The 20,699-nt window shown below is 57.9% G+C and overlaps 11 protein-coding genes across 11 annotated transcripts; 2 read left to right on the top strand and 9 right to left on the bottom strand.

The window, feature by feature from the left end:
- Positions 1–145: 145 nt before the first annotated feature.
- Positions 146–3,009, top strand: A1Q1_07804 (uncharacterized protein; the record flags this gene model as incomplete). Its single annotated transcript, XM_014326816.1, has 4 exons — positions 146–574; positions 746–1,169; positions 1,897–2,130; positions 2,261–3,009. 4 exons carry the CDS (start codon positions 146–148, stop codon positions 3,007–3,009), a joined length of 1,836 nt encoding a protein of 611 aa, XP_014182291.1.
- A 2,484-nt stretch (positions 3,010–5,493) lies between these two features.
- On the bottom strand, positions 5,494–6,402 carry A1Q1_07803 (uncharacterized protein; the record flags this gene model as incomplete). Its single annotated transcript, XM_014326815.1, has 1 exon — positions 5,494–6,402. One exon carries the CDS (start codon positions 6,400–6,402, stop codon positions 5,494–5,496), a length of 909 nt encoding a protein of 302 aa, XP_014182290.1.
- Positions 6,403–7,255: 853 nt separating this feature from the next.
- A1Q1_07802 (uncharacterized protein) lies at positions 7,256–8,273 on the bottom strand (the record flags this gene model as incomplete). The annotated part of the gene is made up of 2 exons (XM_014326814.1): positions 7,256–8,055; positions 8,093–8,273. The coding sequence occupies 2 exons, from the start codon at positions 8,271–8,273 to the stop codon at positions 7,256–7,258; spliced, it is 981 nt and encodes a 326-aa protein (XP_014182289.1).
- A 1,149-nt stretch (positions 8,274–9,422) lies between these two features.
- On the bottom strand, positions 9,423–12,417 carry A1Q1_07801 (uncharacterized protein; the record flags this gene model as incomplete). Its single annotated transcript, XM_014326813.1, has 5 exons — positions 9,423–9,856; positions 9,910–10,293; positions 10,643–11,636; positions 11,682–11,751; positions 11,921–12,417. 5 exons carry the CDS (start codon positions 12,415–12,417, stop codon positions 9,423–9,425), a joined length of 2,379 nt encoding a protein of 792 aa, XP_014182288.1.
- A 598-nt stretch (positions 12,418–13,015) lies between these two features.
- Positions 13,016–13,427, bottom strand: A1Q1_07800 (uncharacterized protein; the record flags this gene model as incomplete). The annotated part of the gene is made up of 2 exons (XM_014326812.1): positions 13,016–13,179; positions 13,241–13,427. The coding sequence occupies 2 exons, from the start codon at positions 13,425–13,427 to the stop codon at positions 13,016–13,018; spliced, it is 351 nt and encodes a 116-aa protein (XP_014182287.1).
- A 376-nt stretch (positions 13,428–13,803) lies between these two features.
- On the bottom strand, positions 13,804–15,062 carry A1Q1_07799 (uncharacterized protein; the record flags this gene model as incomplete). The annotated part of the gene is made up of 3 exons (XM_014326811.1): positions 13,804–14,043; positions 14,095–14,453; positions 14,786–15,062. 3 exons carry the CDS (start codon positions 15,060–15,062, stop codon positions 13,804–13,806), a joined length of 876 nt encoding a protein of 291 aa, XP_014182286.1.
- A 501-nt stretch (positions 15,063–15,563) lies between these two features.
- A1Q1_07798 (uncharacterized protein) lies at positions 15,564–16,042 on the bottom strand (the record flags this gene model as incomplete). Its single annotated transcript, XM_014326810.1, has 2 exons — positions 15,564–15,604; positions 15,796–16,042. The coding sequence occupies 2 exons, from the start codon at positions 16,040–16,042 to the stop codon at positions 15,564–15,566; spliced, it is 288 nt and encodes a 95-aa protein (XP_014182285.1).
- A 411-nt stretch (positions 16,043–16,453) lies between these two features.
- Positions 16,454–16,871, bottom strand: A1Q1_07797 (uncharacterized protein; the record flags this gene model as incomplete). Its single annotated transcript, XM_014326809.1, has 2 exons — positions 16,454–16,578; positions 16,616–16,871. 2 exons carry the CDS (start codon positions 16,869–16,871, stop codon positions 16,454–16,456), a joined length of 381 nt encoding a protein of 126 aa, XP_014182284.1.
- Positions 16,872–17,533: 662 nt separating this feature from the next.
- A1Q1_07796 (uncharacterized protein) lies at positions 17,534–18,109 on the bottom strand (the record flags this gene model as incomplete). Its single annotated transcript, XM_014326808.1, has 2 exons — positions 17,534–17,709; positions 17,749–18,109. The coding sequence occupies 2 exons, from the start codon at positions 18,107–18,109 to the stop codon at positions 17,534–17,536; spliced, it is 537 nt and encodes a 178-aa protein (XP_014182283.1).
- Positions 18,110–18,294: 185 nt separating this feature from the next.
- On the bottom strand, positions 18,295–19,179 carry A1Q1_07795 (uncharacterized protein; the record flags this gene model as incomplete). Its single annotated transcript, XM_014326807.1, has 1 exon — positions 18,295–19,179. The coding sequence occupies one exon, from the start codon at positions 19,177–19,179 to the stop codon at positions 18,295–18,297; it is 885 nt and encodes a 294-aa protein (XP_014182282.1).
- Positions 19,180–19,483: 304 nt separating this feature from the next.
- Positions 19,484–20,461, top strand: A1Q1_07794 (uncharacterized protein; the record flags this gene model as incomplete). The annotated part of the gene is made up of 4 exons (XM_014326806.1): positions 19,484–19,631; positions 19,705–19,820; positions 20,070–20,205; positions 20,256–20,461. 4 exons carry the CDS (start codon positions 19,484–19,486, stop codon positions 20,459–20,461), a joined length of 606 nt encoding a protein of 201 aa, XP_014182281.1.
- Positions 20,462–20,699: the final 238 nt, after the last annotated feature.

The following is a 20,699-nucleotide window of genomic DNA, read 5'->3' as shown; positions in this document are numbered from 1 at the left end:
ATTCCACCGTCATACTCTCGCCCGTGATTTCAGCCTCGACAGTTTCGATATCGAGCTCACTCAGCTCGTCTTTAGTCCGTTCAGCCCGCTGTTCGACGTCCCTTCCGCCTTGCGCGCAAGTCATGGCCCGCCGAAATCATCAGCCATGAACGCGCCAGGAATCACCGGCGCAGCACCCGCCGGCCCCAACCGGCCGCAACAGCCCTCCCTCCTTCCGGTTGTTCCGCCAGGCCCCGCGTCATCCTCATCTGGGCAAACATTGTCGGCAGCCTCTGGCCCGGCCTCCGTCCCAGAACTCGGATCAGCAGGCCCGTCTGGACAGGCTTCGGGTTCTGGCCCGTCTTCTAGCCACATTCCTTCCGAGTCGCTTCCAATTGAAGCAGGTCACTCGCAAACGGCTACATCACCCGCTTCCACTAGCGCGACCGGGAGTTACATGCAGCGCAGCCGGCGACGGTGGACGGCAGAAGAAGACGCAAAACTGATCAGCGCTGTCAAAGCCTACGGCTCGGCACGGGGGCCGGGATCGGCCTGGTCGCTCATCTCCCAAGGCATACCTGGACGAACAAACAAGGTGAGTGACATACACATGCATGCGGCAGCGAAGAGTGATCTGCGTCGCCACCCATCCGTAAAGCATAGCCTTGCATTGCTCGCTGCTCTAAGAGAGAAATATCACTGCACGTTACGGGAAACCCGTGACCTTCTCGGCCTCGCCGAACCCACCATCCAGCGCGCCGTCTAGTTCACTACTGTTATCAACAGCCGCGCCTGTGATCTACGCATCGATGCCAGCTGCCATGCTGCTAGCGTCGTCGCATACCCGGGGAATGTTCTTCGCCGATACATGAGCGGCAATGCCGGCGGCAACGCGGGCGGCGTCATTCTATGCAGCCTAAGCGAAGGCACTATCCCCAGAGTGCTCATGAGGGGTAGTCACTGTCGCCTTGCTTCCATGCTCTACCTCTTATCCTGGCAAGGCCCGTGCATCGACCCATACACGTTCTCGACGCTTTCACCACAGGACAGCTCAGTTGACAGACAGGATTGCCGCAAGCGGTGGTTCCACTCGCTTGACCCCAGCGTGCGGAAGGGCAAGTGGTCCCCGAACGAGGACGACGCACTGCGTAAACTCTACTCCGAGCTTGGGCCACAATGGAAGGAAATCGGTAAGTGTCAAGTCACAAGTCGCACGGCTGCTGGATACGAGTACCCGAGCCACGTCCCACGTCAGCTGTTGCAGCTGCGCAGCGGGCGGCGAAAGCGCGCTCTTGGCTTGTTTGGCGTGCTTGTGTATCACCTGCCATGTTTGCCCCGCAGGCTGCAGGTGACATTTCGGACGCTGCGCAAGCCGCGCAACGCCGCCACCACACCCTGCGCCCATGACTCTCAGCCTTTCCCGGGGATCTCGAGTCTTCGAAGCCTCGAAGCGCCCAGACCTTTCACACCTTATTCTGTGTGCGCCGTCCATTGAAGCCTTGCGATCTGGCCGCAGCTATGCATGCCCGCGGCGTTGGCGAGACCCGACGCCAGCGGTCGAATTGGCGAGGACCCTTTCTCGCGACTCCACTCATGCATGCATGGGGCCGAAGTTTGTTCTGGCCGCTGCAAGGTCACAGGCATTTCTGGCCGACCCATTGGCGGCTCGTTGGGAAGCGGACGCGGACCGCTCTCCCATCGAGGCTCTTGGGCTACGACTCCTAGAGGCTACGGGGATCGGAGGTCGGGCGTCGGACGTCGGGCAGTGACGTCGGACTCATGGTTCACATGACGATCACATCATCGGTTCCGAGTAAAGCAGCAAGGAACGGCTACGCGGCCTCGGCCTCGCTCCGGCCTGTTCGGCCTGACTCCGATTCCGCACGCACCAATCGTTTTCAGAACGCTGACATGCAGCTCTCCGCATCCCTGGCCGAAAGGACGACCAGGTCTCGAAGCGATGGCGCGACGTGCTCGCGCCAGAGCTCACGAGCAAAAAACCCTGGAGTGGAAAGGAGGATGCACTCCTCCTTGAGCTGCTCGAGAAGCTTGGCCCAAGATGGACGGCCATAGCAGACAAGTTGCCAGGACGCTCACCGATCGCGTGCCGCAATCGCTCCAGGAAGTTCCGCAAGCAGCGGCCTGAACCAAGTGAGTTTATTTTCCTGGTCCCCGCGACCTTGGCTCGGCGACACTGGGCGAGACAGCCATAGGCACCTGACTCTTTTTCTCCGCGCCATGCGTTGCACTGCCTGCGTCGCATTGCATGCGCGTCATGTAGGTCAACGTCATGGTTGTCGAATATCCGTGATCAAGAAGCGCACTAACCCCGCAGTGGCAGACGACACGCCATCGAGTACTGGTGCGAGTGGCAGTGGCAGTGGGACCGCGAGCGCGCGCAGTGGGTCTGGCAGCGGGGTGGCCAGCGCTGGTCCGAGCACCGTGCCCCTGCCCTCGATGATGACGGAAAGGTCAATGCAAGAGGACGGAGAGCCCGACTGGCGGCTCCCAGCCGACCTGAATCCGAGCATTTCCGTGAGCTCGTTCAATTTCGACCTGGATCAGAACCGTCTTGTCGGCCCTAGCCCTCACGATCAACCAGGTGCGCCTGGCCCGGGCGGCCCGGGTTCACAGGGGCCGCCAGGATCTGTCCCTGGTCAAGCCCCGCCCGCACCGCCGTCCGCTGCGAGCGGACCACAAAGCACTGGCGGAAGTATGATGGGGGACAGTGTGATGGGTATCGCCGCCAGTCCCGCCGTGAACACGAGTGGTCTGCCAATGTCGCACCAGTCGGTTTCCCCAACGACACACATGGACCAGCTCCCGCCCCAGATGGAGGGGTGGATGCCACCGACACCGATGCAGATGGGCATGCCCCTGTTCGACCGCGCTGTGGACGACATGTGGGGCCTGTTCGTGGCGCTCGACCGAGGCGATCCTGCCGTTCTCGTCGACAGCAATCTGCTCCGACAGCTTGTCGCCGGCGCAGCTTCGGGGATCGGGCACCCGCCGATGCCAGGGCGTACTTGACGTGGGCGTAAGCCTGGTCAACATCGACATCGAGAAGAACAAGGGATAGAAGGAGGATAGATGGGGATAGAGATGGGAGGTGAAGTACAATGCAGCCAAGCAGCGCACAGTAAGCAAATTACGCAACATCCAAAACGTTCCAGAATCTCCAGATCTGCACAAGAACGGCAGTTATTCGATAATCTCGGAAACACGATCAACGAGCGACGACGAGAATCGACGAAAATCGACGAGGAGAACAGAGGCTGTAGCTCCTAATTCTCCAGGTGAAGCACCAACCGCAGCAAGCAATAGCATATTACTGAGCGCAGACAGAGTAGGCTCGCACTATTCTGCATCTGCACGACCGGACGTTTCCATGTATTTCTGTATTCATTGGGATATTTCTGCCGTCTTTCATCGCTGCTCTTCTCAGGGGGGGATCGGTCACCTTCTGCACCTGTGCACTGCGCGACTGATACCGAGTTGCACAGTGGGATCGGCGCCTAAATCGCATTCAAGAGCGCAGATGAATGAATTACGCATCTGAACTAAACTTAATTCAGACTTTGAGACAGATCTGCTGACTAGCCCGTCTGGAGAGCCGCGACGAATCGAGGTGGCGTCGGGCATCGGAGAGTTGCGTTTAGACCGAGCGTTGTCTGCGACGCTATCTCCGGTGCAGCTACTCGTCCTCTTTGTACACTGTGTCTTCATGATCGTCCGTGGTGTGAGAAATCAGAGCATACGGAGCAAGCGAAATGACCCTGTGCACGGACATCGTTGTGGTGGCGTCGACGTCGGAGACGATGGTGATACAGGAACATGATGGAGAGCTTCGTTACGGCATAGCCGCTATTGAGATCTGCGCCAAGGACGGATAGTGAGAGGTAGGTGTGAGTCTGAGATGAATGCTTGAGCCTGACATGCGTCAAGAAAGATTGTGCGTTTAGTTTACTCGCCGAGGACGAGCGTCTCTGCCGAGCCCTTACCGCGATACACCGCTCAGACCTGCTCAGTCGGTGCTGTGCGTACTCGTCGATCTCGGAGCGAATCGTATACCTTGATGTCCTGTTAGAGCTGGACAGAGATGAGGCGACTACGAGTAGGAAGATGCATCGCCTGGGACCTAAGTCGGTAATCAAGTATACGAGACGGCGGAGACGATGCCGCTTGATGAGTCACGGGGTAGGATTGAACACCCCGACATGCACTGGGCGGCACCTGCTCGTCTCTGCATTCATCGAACAGGAGTGCCTCGTCGACAGTGCTTTATGTTATTCCCAGTTGCTCTCGCCCTGCACAACAACAGCTCGTCAATCGTCAAGCTCGTCTCGCATGCTCCAATGATATCTTTCCCGCAGCCCGCCTCCATGAACATCGGCGGCGAATTGCGAGCACGATCGGGGCTCTCTCAGGCATATCGCCCGTCCCCGGGGCTGAAGCTGCCGGAAGGGCGCTGAGCAATCACAGGCATCCAAAAGGCGGAGCATGCTCCGCTGGCCCATGCTGCGGTGAGGGCGCCTGTGAGTATGACGCAAAGATCACTGTGGCGCGGATGGGCAGGCACAATCGCAGGATCGTCCGCCGATCCATCCCTATCGCGCGATATCCGTGAATTCTCCGATCCTGCTCGGCTTGGCGTTCGCTCGGCCTCTCGCGCTCAGGCTGTACTGACAGCATCGATTGAATGCATTCTGCAGGTGCAAAGTGATGCTGGCCATTGACCGGGGGATGCTGTCGATAGCCGCGGTTGATGACAGTGGCCAGATCGTCGTGCCAGTCTCTGCCACGATTGTCATTGGCAGCATGTGCGACGAGACGTAACAGTAGTTCAATTCTGCGGGCAGCGGGCAGCGGGCAGCGGGAAGAGTGGGTGGGTTAGTAACGGTGTCAGGTATCTGGTAGAAACAGTGTCAGCTTCAACGTCAGGCTCTCCCGCCAGTCATGTTAGCAAGTACCTTCAAAAACGCCTAACCTCTGTCGTTCGGGCAGCTGCACCGCCTATCTGCCGGACACCTAACTTGACTGGGACCTAGCCTCGGCGAGGATTGCAATGTGATGCATTACGTGCTCACAGGCATGTGACGACTCGTCATAAGAACCTCCGCGGCCCGAGTCGCGAGAGCTGGAATCGGGACGGAACAACCTAACATTGCCGCCCTGACGTTTGACACGGCCCAATACCTTCTCAACGGCAGCTGGAAGCTGGGCTGGAGCAGGCCGGTGTTATTCGGCGATGGAGGGCGGACTATGCTCCGTTGAGGAACGGCAAACGGAGACACAGAGAGGGCTTGGCCATTCCGGTCCTCGGCGTTAGACTTCTTATGGGCCGCCCAGGCGCAGCTGGAGAAGGTGGATGATAGTACGCATCGCCCTGTGTTCGCCCTGCCGTAGGTTGAAGCTGCACGAGCGGACGAGCCCCGCTGCGACCTCCACGGAAGGGGCAGTCCCGAATGCTGAAGTCCAGACATCACTGAGTGGATCAGATCTTCACATCCTGGTCTATCGTGGCCAGACCGGTCTGGAATGTCCATTCGGCCGCGCCTGTGCGACGGCGTCGATTTCAAATTCCGCCCCAGGGGCAGCAGTGACGACCTTGAAGTCTTCTGGTCCCATCTCCTTCTCAAGATCTCCCAGCGAGATGAACGACACCGCATTCTCAAGCTTGTTCATGAGAACCTCTCCGTCGGCACCAGCGTCGTACATGCCGCTCGCATGCCGCGCCAGCTCGCGCAGCATCCACCGAATGGCGGAGGGCACGTCGTCCTGTGTCGGAGAGGAGGCCCATACGGTCCCGGTCGGCGCGACGAGCTCGTCGCTAATCCAGTCTCTGCTCCATTGCTCGGCCCCAACAAAGCGATACCGGTGCCCTTGGTTGAAAATCCAGTCGGGCACGATGTGGCTGAGGATATGGTCGAGCACCTTCACACCCGACTGACCCGCACACTGCTGGCAATTTGGGCTGTGTCCGTGCCGTCCGCTCTTGACTGGCGTGAAGAGGAACGTGGAGCGTTTTGGGAACGCAGTGATGGTGCTCACGCTCTGCACTCGGGCAGTTGCGACAGATCCGAAGGCAGGGTCGTATCTAACGTGATACACCGCCTCTTCCGCGAAGGGGTCTTGCAAGTGCGCGACGGTGTGGTAGAGTGCCAAAGGGTACGTGTCGAAGAAAAGCACGACGGTGCGCGCCGGCTCGTCGCTTTGCGGATACAGCTCTGTCATCCTCCCGCGCACTATCCGCGCGCCAGAGGAGACATACCCCGACAGTGTCTGCTGCAATGTTTCAAAATCCCGCACGAGTTTCGATGTCGAAGCACCGACTATCGTCATTCGTGCGTCGATGTCGACGTAGGCTGGCGATAGGTCATCTGGTTCGTCAGCTCTCCGCGGTCCTGTAGCTTCGATGACCATGGCTCTTCCGCTGCGCGAAAGCGTGCTTCGCAGATGGCCGCATCCTCCTCTTACTCACCGCTCTCACTCCAATCATCACCCCTCACGCCCCCGAGCCGCGAGCGAACGCCGTCGTACCGGAGTAGCAGATGATCAGTCAGTCGTCGGTCTACGCGTCTCCGTGTTCCCTGAGACGTGAGTCTGAGCGCCTTTAGCGTCGGTGCGTCCGCGACGCTGTCCACAACCTCGTCAAAGATGTGAGGAAACGCGCCGGCGTCGAGTAGGACGGCATCTCTGACGACGCCCATAACTCTCGCGTACAGCCTAGAGTTGGCCCTCGAGTCCGGGAAAGGTGATGTTGAGCGAAGCTGTAATGAGCCGGGTGAGAAGCCGTAGGATGGATAAGATGAGGAATTGAGATCGCGATACAAAACTAAGATGCCCACGTCGCTTGGCAGGAAATGTCAGTGTGAGTGCGGGGCTCCATGACGTCCGAAGCTGTGAAACGAACCGTGATGCGATGCGATGCGAACGCGAAAGAAATGTTCGCCTTGCATTCTTTCCTTTCTACCACTTCTTCTCAACTAGCTATTGACAACTAAGGAATGCTTACGCGTGACTGACGACGGTGGACTAGTGGAACCGACATATTGCAAAGCGAATGGAACACCTGACGTGTGGAGAGCCCAAAATAATGATCATGGAAGGAGTTTTGGACGGATGGACGAGGAACGAATTGGATCCAGTGGAAGGAAGAGGGTGGTTGAACCAGCACAGGCAGAGATGAAGATAGCCTTAAGATCAAGGATGGGAAGCTCACTGGTAGATCTTTGAAGCCCGGAGCGCGACGACGTAGATGCGTAGTCTGCTGGACTCAAGCCACATAACACCACGCATCGGAGTCATCCTGCGTGTTCTCCTGTTGGTTCGAAGAGCGTCGGCGAGGGGGCGTGTAGGTGAGGTTGTGGATTTGGTCGGCAGTGAGCTCGGGTGCGGGCTGGTGGGGAGCGGCCTGGTAAGATGGGGACTGGTAAGGTGCGGACTGGAAGGGTGCGTACTGCGCGGGCGCGATAGTGACGGCGGCGGGCAGCAGGGGCATGCTGCTGAATGGGTTCAGTGGCATGAAGGGAGGCACTACCGGGCCGAGGAAGTGGACCGGATAAACGTAGGGAAAGCCCCAGACAGGCTGGGGGGCGTTCTGGAGAGCGTTCTGGGCGGCGTGCTGAGTAGCGTACTGAGCATGCTGATGGCCCTGCGCAACGTTCGAGTCATACTCCTGCTCCTCAAAAGTGTAAGCGACCCAGCCTCCGGGAGGGTAAGGAGTGGGCTGAACCTCGGCGTCTGAAATTAGCATTGGCGGGTGTTTGTACTCACCCTCGGGCATCTGAGAAACAAGAGGCTCCAGCTCTTCCTCAGTACCGTCGTAAAACGATCGCAGATAGTCTCCATCGCGGTCGGAGCTCTCCGTGCTCACATCTGTGAGCCAGCCATCGTCCTCACTCTCCTCGCTCTCGCTCGGGTCGGCAAAGATGTCATAGGCAGAGACGCTGGTAGATCCCTCCGAACGGGGCTGGTTCTGTCCCCCAGTCTCGGCGACAGCCTCGGTGTCGGCATCGACCTGCGCTATCTGCTCGAACTGATCGGGTTGCTGAGAGGCAACCCCCTCATGCGCGGCTTTCGTTAGCTGACTCAAGGCTTCGGCTTGACTTACCTAAAGCGTCGGCCTCGTCGAGCCTCCTCTCGAGATCGAGGCAGTTGATGTGCGCCTCTTGCATCCAGGCGAGATCAGCATTGTCCCACGAACCCTCCGCGCGCAGGGCGTCAAAGTATTGCTCCGCGCGAATCACGCGGGCGGTGGAGTCCTCGCGAATCGCGCGAATCTCGCCCTGCATGCTGATGACGGACGTTATGGCTAAGGCCGATGTGGGGACGAAAGACGGGGCTGTTTACAGCAAGATCTGGCGGTGCGGATGAGGATCGCTGTCGAAGTGTCGAAGATGAACTGGGCTGCGTTGGAGCTTCAGGTCGATAGCTGCGCGAAAGAAGGTGAAGAAGAGACGCGGATGTCAAGGTCGAGGATTTTAACAACGTCAGGACGGAGGTCCCCACACACTTGTCGGCTCGGTCCATTCCCGATAGGGAGCGTCGACTGCGAGTTACAAACAGACTGCGACTGATGTACAACGACGAACAGACCAGCCACCGCCCGCAAAACAGCGTCGCCGTGGGAACGAGCAGACAGCCAAGGGTGACGAACACAGGTGATGCACACGATGGGGTGAGACGAGGGTGTTGCATCTTCTCGCCCTTCCAGTCCGCCTAGCCTACCCCGCCTGCCTCTCCACTCGGCACAGCCAAGCATACGAAGGCTACACAGACGACGCTTGTCCTCTAACACTGCGGGCTGTGCAGTACTCGGCATTGCTGACTGAGCCGAGCAGCAGAAAATACCGCACACTCCTCCGACGCTTCCCTTCTTGCGACGTCCGCGGTGCCTGCCGTGGGCCAACTTGCTGTGAAGAGGGTCGCTGCTGTGGTGCGATGGACAGTGAAGCTCGCTGGCCCGGAAAAGTACCGTTTTTGCCACCCGCCGCCGCCCACCCGCTGATCCCTAGGCTCGCCGTCACTGAACGCTCCATCACCACCACTAACAATCAGCAAAGCATCACAGGATTGCTGTTCAATGTTAGGAGTAAGGCGTAGAGCAGTGTCAGCCATGACAACTGGCAGCCGGAAGCGATCCGTTGCTGCGTTCTCCTCGCGCCATTCGCTGGTCGTGCACGGCCATCGCTCCGGCGATGAGCAAGTTGTCCAGTTGTCAGTGTCTAGTCATCAGAGTCGCACCAAAGGGACATGTGATGCTTGCATGGTTAACGTTGAGCACCCTAAGATTATGATTGCAGGTGTTGAACCGGACAATCTCTATTATGCTATTCTCGCGGGCGAGCAACGGAGTAAGGTACAGTGCATGTTAGGGATGGGGCTATGCGTCTTGACAGACGCCGACGTCGTTCAAACACGTTGAGCTGACGGTCAGCGCCTCAAACGCTGGAGCGCTCGCCGGGGAGGTCACCGTCGTCGGCCACAAGCTGTGGAGCGATCCTGCTAGCCCTGGTCCTGGGGCCAGTCGCTGCAGCGGTCTTGGCAGCATCCTCCGAAGTGCCCAATAAGGACGCACCCGAGGGCTCGCGCCTGTACGCGAGCAGCTCCCTCTGAGCCATGACGACGGACATCCTGTCAGTCCAGTCGTGGTACTTGGTCGCTTGAATCTGGGGCGCCATTGGGGACGCAAGCTTGAACGACAAAAGAGTGGCCAAGCTGCCATTGGTGGTCGACACGATGGAGCGGGCAGTGTTGTCGTTGTGCCCCGTCATATCCTGGAACAGCAATATGTCCAGCATGTTGAGATGCTCTTCCTCGGTTGAAGAGGCGTGGGTAACGCTCTCGAGCTGGCCGTGGTTGCGGATCATGTTCACTGCACCCTGTCAGCTTTGTCCTACCATTCCTCCACGTCAAGCTCTAACTCACGATCCCAAAGACGGATTTGAAACTGGCGGTTATGCTTGAGCCACTCCAGCTCATCCATTTCCCACTCATTGAGCGCCTCGAGCTGCTTCTCGAGCAACGCCGTGTGCGACTTGGGTGAAGACTTGATGTCGTCCCAGACAGCAGTGCGGGCGATGTTGTAGAACAGTTTGACGTGATTGTACCGCCAAGTGTACTCATCGTGCAGCTCTTTGGGTGACTGGAGGAAGATCTGAGGCTTGATGTCAGCGGCGACATTGTTGGAAACTGGTGCCTCGGAAGCTGGGGCGGTGCTGAGAGCTGGGCTGTGATACTGGTTGCTCGACATTGTCAGTTGTTGATGACTTGATGGTGAGGAAGCAGAGAGAACATAAGAGAGGCTGTGTACTGAGTGGAATAGTCGAGCATAACAGCATAGCGCAGTGCACGAAGGGGCACACGGTGCGAGGGGGCGACTGGAAGCTGAGGGGCTGGCTGTGCTGCCCAGGCGTGTGTGCGCTATATGCTGCAGGCCTACCAGACTGTGTGGCCATAACCCCGATCATGGATCAGCTGACGATGGTAGTTCTGGCAAGAGGTCAGTGGGCAGCATTTGACATAGGGTCAGTCTTTGCATGCAACATGAGAGTGACACTCCGATGAAATGCATGTACAACGAAACTATGGAAACATGAAACTTCCTGAAATCAGCGGCGATGGTGGTGGCGGGTGGCGGAAGGGGAGCGGCGACGCGAACCTTCGCCGCGGGGACGGTATCCGCCGTAGCGCCCGTCGTTGTAGCCATGACGGCGTTCGCGGTAGCGCTCGTCGTTGCAGCCATGACGGCGACGGTGATCACCATCCCACACGTCGTGATGAGGGTGGTACCTGTCTGGTGACGCACGGGGGTGGCGCGCATGATGAACGTTGCGCTCGTCCCAAGGAGGGGGGCGGTAGTGGTCGCGGGGCTCATAGGCGTGATGGTTGTTGCGAGGGCGGTAGTCGCCCGGATGCAGATTGCGGCGCCATTGAAGGCGATCAGGGGGGTTTCGGGGTTCGTTGTGACCGTTCGGCAAGTGATAAGGAGCGGGGCGAGGCGGGCGGTGCTCGCGAATCTCACCGGGCTCGAGGGGCTCACGGCGGCGGCGGTGGCCGCGGTGGTCGCGGCGGTCGCGGATGTGGTTGGCGTCATCCTCGGGGAAGTAGTGACGGTAAGGAATTGGAGGAAGGTAGTGAGCACCCGGGATACGCCGATGATGCGGCGGTTGATGATGTTGCGCAGGAGCGGTGTGACGGCTATGGCGATCGATACTCTCTGGACGCAAGGCTTTTCTGGGCTCGGCATCATTCTCCTCACCGCCAGAACGATTGCCTGCAGGGGCGGCTGGCCAAGCTTGCTCGGGAGGGAACTTCGTAGTCCACTTCTCAGGCCTCAGGTACTCGTGGGGCTCGGGGCACTTCATGATGCCATTTTCTGTCATCAGCGGGGTGCGGGTGATCGGGGAAACACACGCTTGGAGAATACAGTACTGCGCATGGCGGAGACGCGCTGCAGAGGGTGGTAGCTGTCGATGTGGAGTTCGACCGGAGGGGGACGGCGTTGAATAGTAGCGACGGTGAAGTCTGCTGTCAGCTTCGTCACTTTGCGGCCTACCTTTCTCTTGCGCAAGTATGGCCAGCAGGCGTAGGCGCAAGGCCTGTAGGGCCTGTTCAGTGTCGTTCCGCTGGCCCATGACGACAATGGAGCCAAGCTAGGGTGTAAGCAGTGATTCAAAAGTCGCTGGTTGCTGACTGACCCAAATGTAGTGCTGAGAAGAGTTGATGAGCAGTGAAAGAATGATGACCAACACTTCCACGTCCACCCCGCTAACACGACAGCCTGTCCATCATGTGCTAGACCTGCATGCACACGAAGGTAAAGGTACGGACTACACGGCACACATGGTACTATCTGTTCAGACGGTCGAACTCTTTCGCCAGTCTTCGCAGCTCCTGCTGCGACTGCAGGTCAGTCGTGGTGCTCTGTGCAGCGTACAGGACACTGTTGAACACTTTAGCTCGTGCAGCTGCTCTCGTGTCTCCTGCAGAAAACGACGACATCGGCGAGAGAGGTATGTCCGACATCGTTGGTGAGCTCGGCGCTGTTGTTGGTGGAGTACGCGTCGTGGACGCCTTGCGGTCTGCTGTGAGTGCCTGGAGCGAGGGAGCAAGTAGCCACTCACAGTGAGCGACGGAGCTAGCGATGGACGTGACGGAGGGCGCCCTCGCCAGCCTCGCAGCCCTAGTGAAGTCTACGGCAGTGTTCAGCGTCTCGACTGTCTCGGACCTGGGTGGGGATCTGAGCGGGATCTGTGTGTCTACTACTGTGGACATCAGAGGAGACAAGGGATAGGCCGAAGGGGGCGAGATCGGCCGCCGGGGTCGGCTTGGCGGGGGCGATTTGGGTGGAACGCTCGGCGTGGTGTCCATCGGGATTGCCTTGAGAGCTCTGTCGCGCTTAGCCTTTAGGCGGTCGAGTTCGTCTTCTCGCATCGAGTCCCAACGCAGGTAGTCCGCGACCTTCGAGCGCGGCGGCATTCGCCGGCCCCACTTCTGGTAGCACCGAGCTACGTCAATCTCGTACTGGTCCTCGACCGCGTTCCACTGCTTGGACGCGTCGTGTCCAACATGCGTTATCTCGACACGCGGACTCATAGGCACAAGATGAGGGCGTAGAAGGAGCGAAAAAGGAGCGAGACGAGCAAACGAGGAGCAAAGGTGAAGATAAGGAGGGGTAAGGGCGAGATCGCTGTCGCCACCGGACCAAGTTAAGGCCGCCCGAATGCTGGAGAGAGTGACTGTCGGCGTGAAAGAACCATCAGAAGCATCTGGCAACAGGCGCGTCTTTGTTTGTCTCAATTCCAAGAGCGCCCGTGCGCGTCTGCACCGTGCAAAGTGCCCCGCTCCGCCCCGTGCACGTTCGATTCACACTGATGCACAGATGCTAACAACAGGGAATCTGGCCATGCCGCTTCCTTTTGCGCAGCCTTGAAGGTGTCCATCAGTAGCCAGCCACTTGGCATTAGATGTCCGTGCGATCTCAGAAATGCTGCAACGGGAAGCACGGTGCACAAACACATTGTCTTTAGGCTTATGGCTTGTTCACGCGGTTGAACTCAGCGACCCAGTTGTCCAGGGCGCGAAGCGTGTCTTCGTTCGTAGTAAGACCCTTGGCTGTACGCGTCGCGTACTCAAGGATAGCGGAGCGCGCGTCGGCGGCGGTGGCGAAGGTGCTCACCCCCTCAATGGGCACGGCTGTGGTATAGGCAGCACTAGTCTCTGACCTGTCAGCGCGGACACAACCTGGTGTACTCACCAGAAGCACGGGTGGCAAGAACCTTTGACATGCTGCCAGTTGTTGATTCATCGGGCTCGCAGCTTTGCTGGATGTCGTTTGAGTTCGTACCTCGCACGGTCAGAACAACCAGGAACGTCTGTGCTGATATCTCACCTGGCTTCTCGTCCCGCGGATTCTTGTTAGTAGTGTTCTTCTCGTCGTTCATGATGCTGGTGTAACTGAGAAGAAATAGAAAGTGAAGAAGGTGATGTCCATTGTACATCGCAGCGAGCGCTGTCCATGAGTAGCAACCCTTGGCCACGGCGGTTCGGACACACCCTTCTTCGGTCCGTTCAAGTCTGGAATCTTCATGTTTGATTAGCCCTTGAGCAGACCGCAGAATCGTGTCACGCTTAGCGCCCCAATGCCCCAATGGAGACCTGTAATAGTAGAGGGGTTCATAGGGATCAGAATACGGGTTACTATGATAGTCCAAATAGAGAAGGCCCAATACGGGTTCGAAAGCAGAGCGAGGTTGAAGGAATGGACGCCACGGAACGTGCGGCAGGGACCGTGCGGTCAAGGTGTTACGTGGGACCAGTCTATGAGGACCCGTCGTCCTGACCCTCACCCAGGGTCAAGATGTTATCAGCGACCATCATTGCGAGAGTGAAGTCGTCATCCAAATCACTGAGTTCATCCTGGACAATACCCGCAGCGGGCATGTCAAGGGAGGCCGCGATATCCATGGCGATCGCGAGAACTGAAGCAAAGGCCTCCTTGCAAGCTTGAAGCTTCTGCTGGAGAAGCTCAGTGTTGTCTTCGTTGCTCTGGGCCGCAACCTGGTCGGAAGACGCAGGGGTGGTGCCTGTCCGTCAGTTTCCTTGCCATACGACAGACACACTGGTGACACTCTCGCTCTGGCTGGAAGAACCCTCGCCGGCGCTGTCCATGGCTCCCACGCCGGCATCCTCCATATCATTCAACATCTGGTTGTGCTTCATGTCCTTCCTGGCCTTGATAACCTCCATCAGGCGTCGCAAGGAAAGCTCAGCGTGGATTTCGTCGCACTGGTTGTCGAGGCGTGAGGTCTCGAGGTTCGAGGCAACGTCGTTGTTCATGCTGAGGACGGGAGAACGTTTTGAGAATGGGGTCGTAGGAACGGGTGCCAGTGTGGAGCTGTGATAAAGGCCAGGTGGGAGTGGGTTGGATATGTTGTGAAGGTGAAAGGTTTCGACGAGGAGGATGGGGTCTAGCAAGATGTTTAGAGTGTGAGGCTTGGTGCGAAGGTGCGTCGACTGCCACACACAGGTGCGCGCACCCACCCTGTCCCTCCATCCGGCCTCGTGGGCCTGGCAAGTCTACGCCAGCGAGCGTTCGTCAGTCGAGCGCATCGAGTACGTGGCCGCAAGGCATGCATTTGACTAATGTAGTACGTGCAGGCACAGTTGCCTATGAGCGATTTTTGTCCACCAGTGCTCCTCAGGAACGGCCATGGTTTGGTAGAACGGGCTTAGTTGCTCAGCAGCCGTACTGAGCAGCCTCTGGGGCATCAGCTGTATGTATGGCGCATCGTAAACGTACTCAGGTTGAGGTTATGCCAATTGGCTTCGAACTCGCGGTGAACTTGCGCGATTTCTTCGGCCTCGTTGGCGTGGCTGGCGGCGATGGCCTGCGCGAGCAAGTCGCCCGCAAGATTCTGGTAGGCCAACTGGCGCCTGCCGCTCCATGTGACACGGATTGCTTCAACCCTGGCGTTCAGATCCTGCTGAAGAAGGTAGCGGGCCATGTGAAACCACATAGGGCTGTTCTCCTGGGGGTAGGGAGGCAGGTTGCAGGGGTTCTGGTGCCAAAAGAGCATCGTGGTTGGCGTTGTCGAGCTGGGCGGCTGAGAGCAGCGGTGGTCGAGGGGTTTGGTTGTGACTGTCCACCACGGTTGGATGGTAGGAGGGGGGAAGTGCAGTGTCAGTTCCTACTGCGTACCCCCTCTCAAATGCGTCGCGCACCTGGGAGTCGCGCTACACAACGGCAAACGCGTTTGAGTGCACATTTTGCAAGGTGCACCGCCCAGCACACAAGCACGCCGCTTCACACGGTGCGAGACTTCCGTTCGGGGTCTTGCGGAGAGACTAGGCCGCAAGCGCTCCGAGGGAAGCCGCACTGAGGGAAGCTCAATGGAATAACCTGACCACTAGCTCGCTCCTCTCTCGCGCCTTCCTTGCACCGTTTCCGAAATCGCCACTGTTCGTTGGCCTTGCAGAGTAAGGGGTCCCGTTGGTCGTAGGACCAGTTTGTGAGAGGTGGAAGAAGAGTTGCGGCAGCGTAGAGAGAGGTATTATTGGCAGGCACAAGCATTGGCGACCTACCCAACATGCTCAACGACAGAGGTGGTGATAAGCTTAGCTAGAGCACAACAGATGCATTGATACAACATGATAATACAACGGTACAACGTGCTCGGAGGACTTGATGGACTGGCGGACACGTTACTTGCCACCAGGGTACCACCACTTGGCGTGGAGGGCAGCCTTTTTGGCGGCCTTAGCCTCGTTGTCCTTGACTGTTCATCAGTGCTGCCAGTCTATGTCACTCACAAGTGAGGTGGTTGTCCATTTCCTCCTGCTGGAGCTTGTGCAGGACAGCGCGCTTGCCCTGCTCAATCTCATCAACCATCTTCAGGGCACCCTGGATGGCGCGGGCGCTGAAGTAGTGAGTACGGCGGTAGTCGGCGCGGAGCGCCTCCATGTCCTTGTCGAGCTCATTGTGGAGGTGCGTGTACGTCTGCGAAATGCGACGACGGCGCTCGCCGGTGATCTCGGAGGGGATGGGGAGGGGAGCCATGCTGGGCTTGTCGTTGAAGGGGTTGCTGGGTTGCAGAGAAGGACCGAGGGCGCAGGATAAGAGGATCTGGGTTGAGTTGAGAGAGGTGGAGATGTGTTGGAGGGGAGACTGATGGAAAGAAGGTCGCTTTATGAAGCAAGGGCCGAGTGGAGGGCGAACCATGCCACACAGACATGCCACACAACTGCGTCACCTTGTTGCTCGATGTGCATCAGAACTTAGGCGTCCCCTTGTGCGACATTCGGAGACCCCGGAATTTGAGGTATTCTGAGCTGTGAACATGTACATAAAAGAGGCATATAGACTAATAAAGCTTATGAAGATGTGGCCTGAGTGTTCAGAAACGACGCTCATCTGTCCCGGTTGGGGCGTCTCCAGAGACCCTTCCGCTCCGGCGGCGAGAAGTTCCGTCTATGAACTGTCGGTCACGGTGTAATTGTTCGGGCTCTGAGGCTTCGCCTCAATCTCGACATCGTCGTTGGAGGCGTCGGTAACCTCCTTCTCGGCTGGACGGGAGCCGCTGGCCGCGGCGGGATCTGTTCATCAGTCCTATCGTCGGCCGTGGCAACTCACAATCGGGGTCCTCGAAGGCCCAAAGATCCGCCGCAGCCAGCTTCTCCTTCAGATCCTTCTTGAGGCGACGGGTTACCTCCTTTGTGTGCTTGCGCAAGGCGCGCAACGCCTTGGCTTGGCCGGTCTTGCGCAGCAGTTCGCGCTTGATCGCCATGGAGCGCTGGCGAAGCTCCGCCCTTTGTCGATCATAGTCGGTGATCAGAGCTTCCCGAGCTTCCTCCAGAGACTTGAAATCGTTGAAGGAGAAAACCGACATCTTTGAAAGTAAGACGTTGTAGCGGGTGGGAGAGTAGTGAACGTGAGAGATGATGATGGCGACAGAGGAGCCGAGCAGGGTGAAGTACAGGTGACGATCTCTTGTGGGGTGATACATGCGCCAAGTCTCGCCGTTCCACAGGTCCCACACCTCGCCGTTGGGTGCACACCGACGGGGCAGCGCCTCTACCTACCCCCTATTTGCGACCCAGGTGATGGACTAGTAAAGCCTCCATCCTGACCCGACCCAAACCCTTAGTCGTGTGTACTCAGGCGTAGCAGCACACACAACCCCCAATCACCCCGCCGGTTCTATCGGCCTTACGACCTTGCATCTACTTGAAATGGGTGCGAAAGTATTTTACAGTATACCACCGTGTACGAGGTACCCGTGACCAAGTTATTATAACGCATGCATGAAGGAGCAATTTCTGAAAATGTTCGGGGTGAGTAGGGAGTTTATTCGGAACCGGTCACCTACATTCCGCCTCCACCGGGGGCACTGCAAGGTTTCCCGGCCAGCTCGATTCAGAGTGACTTAACCGCGTGCACGATTGAACGAATGCGGAGAGGCACCGAGTACAAAGCTATGGATTCAAAGAAACAGGTTTCGGAAAACTGGGCATACGGGCGCAGCTGGATGAGCGTGATGGACATCGACCCTCACTTGCGACTCTTGCGGCGCCTATTCTTGCGGCTCTTGTTCTGTGTCTGAAGGGTTCCAGGCGAAGGGTTAAGGTCGATCTTAGCATCGATACCCATGGCTGGGAAGGGAACAGTAGGAAGCATATTCTTGGGATGACTGGCCTGCTCCTTGTCAGGCTGCTTACCCCTACGTGCTGCCCGTCAGCTATCGGCACGCCAATCTTCCAGCTTACCCTGCTCTTGAAGCTGAGGCTGATCAGCCTGGGCGGCCATCTGGGCAGCTTCAGTTGTCGGTGCTGGCTCCAGAAGGTGAGGGAGACCGCTGTCCATATAGATGCTGGCAATCTTCCAGTCCAGCTCCTCATTGAGCTCTGACATCGCAATCCTCTGGTGGAGATCAATGTCGGCCAGCTGCTCGGGAGTGAGATCGTATGGCGCGCCGTTGCGCAGGTAGTCGTAATAGGCTTTGATCTTGCTCCTGCGCACCTGGAAGTCGGCGATGATTCCAGCCGAGGTCGCGGTGCGGAGAGCGTTTGCTTGGACGTTCGTGCGTGGGACCGGAGCTAAAAAGCCGATCTTGGGCGGGGACGCCATGATTCCTAGGTGGTGATGAACAGAGTGTTTCGTGCTTTCGATGGTCGAGAAGGACGCAGTCCGCTGACAGACCACACAGACTCCACGTCATCCGTCCCCTGTACTCAAGCATCTTCACACCACTGATACATTCACACAGGCTACAGTAACAGCTACACTGGCTGTGCCGGACGTGGCATCCGCGTCTACAGAGTAAACCCCGGGAGGTCTTCGTCACACTCCTCCACAAGAAGCTCGAACCGGTCACAGTTGGACTTATCCGTCGCAGCCTTCTTGGTGGGCGCCTCCTTGTGCTTGTCATCGGCCTTGCGCTTACCGTAGGTCCCCGGGGAAGAGGAAAAGGTTTCTGACGAGAAAGTGTAGGAGAACGTGGGCTGGTAGACGGGGGCGGCCTGGGCGATGGGGTTTGCGGAAGTGTAGAGGGGCCATGAGGGTATGAACGATGTGCTGTTGAGGATCCCGGTGGGGTTCCCGGTCCCGAGTATGCTAGGGACATTCTGGTCGGCGACAGGGGCTGCAGCCGCAGACTGGAAAAGAAGGTCGTAGTTGTCGGTGCTTGACACAGGTTGAGCCGCAGGCTGCTGGTCTGCAGGCTCCTTGGCGGTAGGCTTCTTGGCACCAGGCTGCTTCGCTGCGGGCTCCTTGACCGAAGGCTTTGTAGGGTTGTCGGCCGGCGGAGTGACACGCTTGGCGGGGGGCTTGTCGGCGGGCTTATCCTTACGAGTCTTGACCTCCCCGACTTTCTGCTTGACCTTCTGGTTCTCCATACCTGGGATTAGCTCAACCAACTTGAACATCCGCTCACCGATGAGTTTGGCACGATGCGCTCCGAGGTCAAAAGAGTGCTGGACCTTGATCTTATCGATAGCCTGCATCTCCGCGAGGTCGTAGTGGTAAAGCTGCTTGATGATTTCAACCACGCGATCTGGCTCGGGGTTCATTGTCAACGCAGCGTGAAGCACGTCACGCTTCCAGCTGTAGTCCTTCTTGATCTCGCTGACCTGCTGATGGAACTTGTCCCACAGCTTGGCATGCCTTTTGATGTACTGGTCGAATTGATGAGCAGGCATTCTGAGAGTACGACAGATGCTGAGTTCAATGAGGATGTGAGTGAAGGGGTAGCGTTGAGGAAATCCAGTGGGTAATAAGAATGAATGGTTGAAGCGTTGATCACGACGTGAGTGCAACTGTGCCGATGCCAGCTATTGTTTACTTTTGCTCGGGCTCCGACAATCAGCGGGACCTGATGAGCGGTGCAGCTGCTCGCCACCGCGCATCAGTCATTCTAAGTCTTAGTCTCTGACGGCTGCGATACACAAAGAAGAGTGACCGAGGGGAAGTGGAAGAGGACGAAACGGTTTGATGGACAACGCGATGACGTCTAGTCGATTGGCAGATGCAGTTGCCGCGCGGTACAGTGGGTGGTGGCACCTCTCTGCCGCTTCGAGCACCTTCCCCACCCGCTCACTCAAGCACGTTCGTGAACACTCACACGAGCTGATGCCAAGCCCTCTGCGAGCAGGTACGCATTCCGAAGCACGGACGAAACAGGCCTCGTTGCTGTGAGACAAGACGCTGAGCTGTGAGCTGGGTAGCTGGGGAACGTGTCCTGCAGCGGGGCTCCGTTTCTGCCTACCTCTTAACTTCTACAACTGAGACACAGTCTATCGTCACGTTCGCAAAGCTCTCAGTTGCAAGCTGGCAAGACCGGGTAAGTGCTGAGCATAGCCAGTGCTCCCCGGTTACAGGATCGTAGTACCCGTATCTCTTTCGGCCGGAGCCCTGCCAGCAGTTTGCTCAGCAGGAGAAACTGCACTGCGATGCCTCACGTCACGCACCACCACCGCTGCGTCGCTTTCACTGGCGGGGCACCCCAGCCATGTTGTATCCCGATATCGACCATGCCCGTCATGCATGTCGAGGAAGGTATATAAACCGCCCTCTTCCCTTCTCATCGTAGCCTTCAACCCAACTCACCTTCGCCTCACTACAACCTTACCTCACACGCACTCAAGGCTTTGCCACAATCTACAAGCTCATCAAGCGAAACGCAATGACCTGCATGGGCAAGAAGGGAACTGGCGAGAACTTTGGTCGTGAGCACCTTCGGGCGACTGGGGCTGATCTCAGGCAAGTGCCGTGGTAGCTACCACCACGCCGACGGACGCTTCAAGTGCGGCTTCTGCAAGCGTCCCATGCCCGAGTGAGCGTGGTCGCCAACGCCTGCCTGCAGCAAACTACACTCTTGCTGCTGTCAGTCCTCGTCCTCCATCGGCTGCCATCCAGCTCTTATCTCATCCGACGGAAGCTCTTCATCGTCCGATGCTCTACAAGACTGGACCATCACACTGAGGCTGCCCGACGCAAGCTACATTTTGCTCCCCGGCTCCATCCTTCTCCGCTCTTGACATCTTGACCTATCTGGTCACTTCTTGATTCTTGTCCTGAAGCCTATAGTAGTCGTAGTCTGCGAACCTAGTGCATGCAGAAGATAACCCCCAGCCAGCTGTGCTGTCTCACAAACTAACCCACTGCATCTCTTCCACATGCATGTAAGCACTGCAGTCGCATGTAGACAGCAACTGGCCTT

This window comes from Trichosporon asahii (assembly GCF_000293215.1).
Source record: "Trichosporon asahii var. asahii CBS 2479 unplaced genomic scaffold scaffold00017, whole genome shotgun sequence".
In the NCBI taxonomy this organism is placed as follows: domain Eukaryota; kingdom Fungi; phylum Basidiomycota; class Tremellomycetes; order Trichosporonales; family Trichosporonaceae; genus Trichosporon; species Trichosporon asahii.
This window is presented reverse-complemented; position numbering and strand designations above follow the sequence as displayed.